Genomic DNA, 8168 nt, shown 5'->3' on the forward strand with positions numbered 1-8168 from the left:
ATGAATACTATGTAATTCAATGCTATACAGAGAAAGAAATGGCTCCCTTTTAGCCTCAGCAGCCAGAAAACTGAAAGTCAAATACAGTGCACAACAGTTATAATTAGCTCCCTGCAGGAGCCTGGCACCTTCTCCTCCCTCTGCTCTTCTTAGAGAGTTTATTATGCCCTGTATCTTTAATTGTCTTGCTTCATACTAGCTTTTCTTTCCCATTTGTTTGTTTATTTATTTACTTACTTATCCCATGAGAGGGGGTAGGGGAAAGAACATACCCCCAACAGAGTCCTCACTCTAGGATCCACTCCCAGCCCCAGCCAGCCAGGACCATGAGCACGCAAGTGCCCACATGTACAGGAAGACCTTGGGACAAGAATCCAGGACCTACCCATATGCCTCTCTCTTATCTCTTACATTTTTCTGGTATCATTCTATATACAGTGATCAAATTATTTAAAATGATTCTGACACGAGGCTAATTTAATAAAGAACGATCACTCTGGGTCACAGAAGCCCTTTGTCCATTGTCCGAACACATGACTGGGTGGTTCGCGGCCAGGGCAGGCCCTGCTGCCATGTGGGCACATCACCTTTGCAGTAGTCTGCGGGGTCCTCTTGCTCTTCATCGTCTGATCCCAGGATCTCCTCCTCCGGCTCTGGGGGTGTGGGATCCGGCAGAGGTGGCGGTGGTGGTGGTGGTGGAGGAGGAGGAGGAACTAAAGGAGCTTTCTGTTGAGGCTCCGGCCTGTAACAAAAAATAAAATTCCTATTTACTTAAAAGTAAACCAAGCATTATAGATACAGAGCCTTCTTAATAAGGGGAAAAGATAAAACTTGTCAGACACTAAGACATGCTGATTAATGTCAAATATGTTTAGCTGAATTCAAATAATGTTTCAATTATCAATGGGGGGAGACGTCCTTTTTAGCTAAGGAATGTTATATTTAGGCATCCTTTCATTCGGTACTTCAGCATTTCTCAAGTCTGAAAACATTATGAAAATTAGATGAAATGATAGGATATCCCATGTGTACAGCCTTATTAGTTACAAAACATTCCACAGAGATTATAAAGACAGTTGCAAGCAATCCTCAACTAAAAAAGGGTTTGCTTTCTCTTATTTGAAAATCAGGATTCCTTTCCCATAGAAATAGTAGGATGAGGTTAATTTTCCAGGATTACTCATAAGAGCTGATTACTATGTATTAATACTGTGGTTAAAATGTTATCTTCATTAAGAATTTCAGTTATCTATCAATCTTGCTTATTAAGAACACACCTTCCAAAACTAGTAATTAAAAGCCCAGTTACAATCATACACAAAGACTGCCCGTACACTAATGTAAGTTACTTCTAATTGTCACAAAAAGGTTAAATGAAAACACTGTTGATGGTCAACTGCCATTTAAAAATGGATAGAAAATCCTATAATACAGGAGAAATAGTTCCAGGGCTTAAAGACGTTAAACCTTGAGTTATCTACGGTAACTGACAATCTAGAGTAACTCAGAGATATATTAAAAGTATGTTTGCTTAAAACACAATGGGATTCTTGGGACCAGCAGTTAGCATAATGGCTATGTTGTTGAACTCCCATGTAGTTGACCTCGGTTCGAGTCCCAGACCTGGTGGCTTAAATTCACACCGGGCGCGTGGGCGTGCGTGCCCAAGATCCCGAGAGGAGAATGGAGGAGAAGGGATTGCAGTGTGGTCATCCCCCCTGGGGGGTGATCTCTTGCTTTCTATCTCTCTATCTGTGTCTTTCTGGTGAGCGCACGCGCCCTATAGCAAAAAAGAAACTCTCCAACAACAACAACAACAAAAAAGCACACAATGGGATTCTCTTAAATTCAAGCTTTTACTTACTACAAAAGTCACCTGCTATGTCTAACCACAGTCCAGTGGCAGAAACATGAGCCTCACAAGTCTCCACTTAGATGCCAGAAACCCACCTGCCCAATGAAGGGGCCCTCCTTGTGGGACCACCCCTGCTCTCCCTGCACTGGCTTCAGCTATGTGGGTCAAAGTGACAGGTGCAAAGATACTGTGGCAAGGGAAGGGAGTCAGGGTGACAAAGATGCCCTGCAGAAGAAGCATCAGTGGGGTCAAGTGGGGGATCCCTGGCTGTGGAAAACACTGATGATGGTCAACTGCCATGTTGTGGCCTGCCCAGTTGGCATCTTCCCTTGTTAAAGTACCTAGATTTCCTTTGTGCATGGCTACCCTGTGCACTGAGGAACGCTGATCCCAGATCCTTTTTCTCACTGTAGCACACCCTAGGGTGTAGCCAAAGCTCATTTTCTAGCTTCAGAACCCTGAGCAGGTGAGCTGCCATGACTGCATGCTCACATAGCTACTAAGAAGCAGAGCTAGGGAGCTGCCCTGACCACTGCTCCTTTCGAAGCTAGACTGCTAAACCCTTGCCAATCTGAGAACCCTACAGCCTTTACTAACACAAGTTAACTTCAGTGTGGCCAAGAAACCCCAAACTGCCACCATCGAAGAAGGGGACAGGAGGCAGCAGATGGCTGTGAGGAAGGGGTAGGGATCACACACAACACGTAACCTAGGCAAACACTGCGAGTACAATCACTTTTGGCAGGACAACTCAAAAGTACATTCACACGCGGAAAATGACTGGTATTGATTTCTACTTGCTACAATTTATGAAGACTCCCAAGAAGTCATAGCCTCCCCCGCCACAGCCCCACACCAGACATCAGGAGGTGTGGCAATAACATTTTGAGTTACCCATTCCTAATGATGGAGTGCTGAAAGGGACTGTTTCAACTTGGCTGTCACATCAAAATCTCTAGATCTAAGGTGCGTGAGACGGCAGCTACCAGCCACATGTGGACACTGGGCACTTGAAATGTGGCTGATCAAACTGAGAGGTACTGTAACCCCAAAACATATACTGCACTGCCAAGTCTAAGTACAAACAAAAGGTAAAATATTTTATTACATGTTTAAATACATACTAGATTTCCAAGATTTAGTACGAAAGGTAAAATATTTTATTATATGCGCTTTAATGTTTGATACACGAATTAGATGAACTACGTTATTAAATAAGTTAATTTCAATGGGGACCAGCAAACGGCAGAATGATTATGTCGCTGGACTCCCACCTAGTCACCTGTGGTTCGAGTCGGACTCGGAGGCTTGAATCTCACGCTGGGTGTGTGTGTGTGTGTGTGTGTGTGTGTGCATGCTCAAAATCACAAGAGGAGAGGGGAATATGGCATAGCCACCCCGCCCCCAGGAGTGATTTCTCACTTTTTCTCTGTCTCTCCAGCAAACACACACACCCTATAGCAAAAATCTCTTTAGAAAAAAAATTTTTTTACCTGATTTTTTTAACCTAAATATCTTATTTATTTCCTCTGAAAGAAAGAAGAGACAAATACACACACACACACACACACACACACACACACACAGAGTACCCCCAACAGTGTCTTGCTGCCCTGATCCATCCCCAGCTTAAGCCGGCGTCAGATCACAGGTAGGTGCATGACCAGCGTACCCAGGGGGGTCACTAGATGCAATCCTGGAACCTCTTCATGTGGTCACCTTCACATCACTTTGCGTTTTACTGCTATGCCCCTTTTTGCTCCTTTAAATGTGGCTACTGGGACCTTTAAAATGACAGGGAAGCACATGCTACTTCTCGAGAGCCTTCGCATCTGCCCAGTGTCAGGGGGCAACTTGGCTTCCCTTTCAGACACTTCTGTTCACACCAGTGACGATTATTTTTTCCTGAGGCTTTTCCTAATGACCTACTTCATACCAATTCTCACCAATTCTCAAACTACTCAGTTTATCATGCTAAGGGCCAGTTCAGTATCGGCAAAATGCTGTAAGCGCACTGGCTGATTCTCTTCATCCCGTCCACCTGTGTTTCCCCTATCACACAAGGGCACAGATACATTTCTCCTAGGGGAGATACACAAAGAGAAAGCCACACCATGTCATCTTAAGGCTGGCTCTTTTAAAGCCGTTTCTGGTGTCTCCTGGAGTACAGCAAAGTCTGGTTAAATTCAACTGTCTAAGAGATCAGGAGGTAACAGGTTAGCTCACTAAGTTTGTATTCAGAAGTACACCAATGGAGATCTGTAAAAAGATAACTTCTGGGACCAGCAGGTGGCATGGTGGTTAAGGCACTGACTCCCATATGACTGACCATGTTCAAGTCCTAGGCCTGGCACTTTGCTTTCTCATGTTCTCTATCTCTGTCTCTGTTTCTCTCTTTCTCTCTGGAGAGGGCACATGCCCTATAGCAAGTTTAAAAATAATAGTGGTAAGTAAAATTAAATATATAGTAATAAATAAAATTAAATGTATACATATATATATGTGTGTGTGTGTGTGTGTGTGTGTGTGTGTGTGTATATACACATGTTCTCCAGAGACAGACAAAGAGACAGAAAGCAAGAAATCGTTTCCTGGGAGGACAGCCATGCCACAATCCCTTCTCCTGAGATTTTGGGCTCACACACATACATGCACCTGGCATAAGTTTTAAGCCACCGGGTCTGGGATTTGACCCATGGCTGACTATGTGAGAGTCCAGCAACATTACCATTATGTCATCTGCTGGTCCCTAATCAAAACTATTTAAATAAACAAATGCAACATGCATCAATCCTAAAGAAAAAACATCAGAAAGCTATTCCATAAAGGAATTTAACTAGCCGACCAGTCACTTAGTGGTTAGGTGGCTGGATCCCACATGGTCAACTGCCCAGTTTGATTCCAGGATCCAGTGGCTTGAGAGTCATGCTGGGTGCATGTGCATATGTGTCCAAAATCCCAAGGAGAGAATGGAGGAGAAGGGACTGCTGCAGCATGGTCATTGTCATCCCCCCCCCGGGGGGGGTTGGTTCTCACTTTCCCTCTCAAGAGAGTTCAAGTACCCAAAATTAAGAAAACAGAATTACTAGAAGGCCAGTGTGGTGGTTAAGGCAGATGAACTGCACACAACCAACTGAGCAGTTGGAGTTCCAGATCTAGAGGCTTTAAAAAACACAGGTGCATGTCTGTGTGCCCCCAAAATCCTGGGAGGAGAGATTAAGAGGAGACTATGGTGTGGCCATCTCCCATGGAAGGCGCTTGTTTGGTGGGCACTCGTGCATTCTCCCCCCAATACCCCTCACCCCACCACCTAAAATGTACTTAGACAGATAATCCAATGCAAAAAAAAGAAGTTGAACCACTAGCTAAAGTATATATAAGTCCCAACTTAAAATGGTTCAAAGATTTAATATCAGAGAGAGAAAATCCTCATAAAAAAAAAAAATGTAAATCTCTATGACACCGGGTTAATGTTTCTTAAGTACATCAGAAGGATAACCAATAAAAGAAGAAAAACTGGACTTCATCAAAATTAAAAACTTTCTGTGGTTCAAAAGGCACCAACAAGAGGCCAGCAGATGGAACAGTGGTTAAGGTGCTGGACTCCCAGTTCGAGTTCCCAACCCGGCAACTGAAAATCATGAAGGGTACATGTGCATAATGGAAACAAGGGATTGCAGCACAACTATCCCCCGCCCAGGGAGGGGTGATTTCCCACTTTATCTCTGTTGCTCTCCAGCAAGCATACACGCCCATCAAGAAAATAGAAGCCCACAGAAGAAGAAATACTTGGAAATAATGTAACTGAGAAGAGACTTGTACCTAGAATATATATAAAGAACTCCTGAACAATAAAAAGACACACCATTCTTAAAATGGATAAGGAACAGAACAGATGTTTCGCCAAAAGAAGAAATACAAATGGCCAATAAACACAGGAAAAGGTGCTCAATATCAGTAGTCGTCATAGAAAAAAGAAATCGAACCCACAATGAGACACCACCTCGCACTCACTAGGATGGCTGTAACCAAAAAGAAAAATGGGGGGGGGGGGGGAGAAGAAGAAAAAAGAGAAGAAAATTAGACAATAAAAAATGTCAGTAAGGCTAAAGAAATGGGAATTCTCATCAGCGCTGGAGGAATTATATATGGCACAGCTGTTTGGAAAGAACAGTCTGGTAGTTCCCAGAAGTTTACATGTGGATTTACCAGATAATCCAAGAATTCCACTCCTAGGCATATACCCAAGAGAATAAAAACATATCCACAAAAGATTCCGTCCACAAGTGCTCGTGATAGCATTACTATTCATAATAAACAAAACACAGACCAATCCAATGGCCAATTGATAAATGCATAAGTAAAATGTGGTATATTCTTACAATTCAATAATATTCAGCAATAAGAAGATATGAAGTACTGATACATGCTATGACATGGGTGGCCCCTGAAAACATTTAGCTAGTGAAAGATACCAGTCACAAAAGCCCATGGGTTATATGATTCTATTCCGTATCAAATACCCAGAACTGGCAAATCTATAGAGGCAGAATAAAGCAGTGGTTGCTGAAGGTGGGGGAGGGAGGCAGGTGAGAAGACAGACGGAAGGAAATGGGAATTGGTGGGTTCATTTAGGAAGGATGAAAATGTTCTCCTGTGGCGACGGCTGCACTGTTTTGCGAACATACTGAACACTGAACTACACGTTTATGTAAGCGAACTCCATTTAGAACCTCATTACGAAAATCATTTTTTTAAAAGCTATGATTATATAACATCATCTACAACTGCCTGCTACATCCCTGGAGAAAAGTAATAAGAGCTCTTTTAAACAATAGACTAACAGGGGCCAGAAAGTGGCATACTGATTATGGTGCTGGACTCCCACATGGCTAACCATGGTTTGAGTCCCAGACCCAGCAGCTTGAAACTTGTGCCAGGCTTGTGTGCGTGCATGCCCAAATACCAAGATGAGAGAGAATGGAGGAAAAGGGACTGGTGTGACCATTCCCCCCTCCCAGCCCCCCAGGGATAATTTCTCACTTTCAGTCTCTCTCTCTCTCTCTCTCTCTCTACCCCCCTCTCTCTCATTCTGGTGAGAGAACACGCCCTACAGCAAAAATTTATTTAAAAAAATAAAGACTGAGACAGTCAGTCCAAAGTATACACAAGGTGCCAATTTCGTAACACATTCTCATATTTCGTTTCAGTGATTAGAACAAAAAATTCAGAAAACAAAACAAGTGGTCACCTAAATTCTTTGCAAAGATTTGTATTTATTTTGCCCTACCTAAAGCACAAATGTTTTTAATCATTACTCCAAATGGGGATATACTAAAAGTGCAGTTTAAAAAAATACAATTTCTTTCAATAGTATTATAATACTGAAGTTATTTTTTCATGCTGTCTACTTACTTCATAGAGAAACACTTCCTCTATCAGGAAAGAGAAAAATTGAACAACCCTAGCAAAATGCATGCAGCATCTGCTTACATTGCCATGGTAACCAGATGGGAGTTCCACTTTCCTTCCAGCTGCTACTGTGTGTTTCTTTTGAGCAGAGAGAACTAAGCCACACAACATGGCAGGGAAAAGTTCTTCCCTCTGTTATCAGTTTAGATGGCAAATGACACAATTCAAGAAATGTAGTTCAGGAGCTGGCCGGTGTTGGCGTGATAGTTGAGGGTGGCTTGCTTTTTCACTTTCTTTCTCTCTCTCTCTCTCTCTCTCTCTCTCTCTGTCCCTCTCTTGTCAAATAAATAAAGCTAAATAAAAGAATTCTTTTTTTAAAAAAATGTAATGTAGTGAAAATAATCTTTAACCAAGACATAAAGATTCTGAGGATGAACTTCTTCAGGTGATATTTTAAGGACAGTCACAAAAAGTCAAATTCTGTTTTCTTCCTGTCTACTTTAGATCTAAACTCTCTTCTCGCTCTCCTCATTCTCTCTCTACAGGTGGTAACTGTTAGCTAGTAAAATATTCAAGGAGCTTTCTACTTAACAGAATCAATATATACTTTCTCTTGAAATAACTTACTTAAAAGGTACTTTAACACAAAGTAAAACCATGCATAGCTAGGAAGAAAAAAAGCCACAATTATTTCATGTATTTCTCTCTAATGAAAAGAGAATGTCCAAGCTTTGAGTGAATCGAACCTAATCGTGCAACGTCTGCTCTGGCAGGCACAAGTCCAACATGAGCCCATCGACCCTCACCTGGGAATCCTCTCACCTCTCCTGCCCTTCTGAGTGTGACTATGAGATATCACTCCCATAATTACACTACACTGAGTGGCAAAGGGTCCCTACAC

General features: G+C 42.4%; 1 protein-coding gene across 9 annotated transcripts in view; it reads right to left on the reverse strand.

Annotated features, from left to right (window-relative positions):
• The window catches only part of SRPK2 (SRSF protein kinase 2), a 295143-nt gene that overhangs the window by 86840 nt on the left and 200135 nt on the right, over positions 1-8168 (reverse strand). For all 9 annotated transcript variants that reach the window (XM_006149154.3, XM_027772121.1, XM_027772123.1 and 6 more), the window contains one exon: positions 588-742. In XM_006149154.3, the coding sequence (XP_006149216.1) occupies positions 588-742 (155 nt within the window). The remainder of the gene's footprint in view (positions 1-587; positions 743-8168) is intronic.

This window comes from Tupaia chinensis, unplaced genomic scaffold (assembly GCF_000334495.1).
Source record: "Tupaia chinensis unplaced genomic scaffold, TupChi_1.0 Scaffold000255_1, whole genome shotgun sequence".
In the NCBI taxonomy this organism is placed as follows: domain Eukaryota; kingdom Metazoa; phylum Chordata; class Mammalia; order Scandentia; family Tupaiidae; genus Tupaia; species Tupaia belangeri.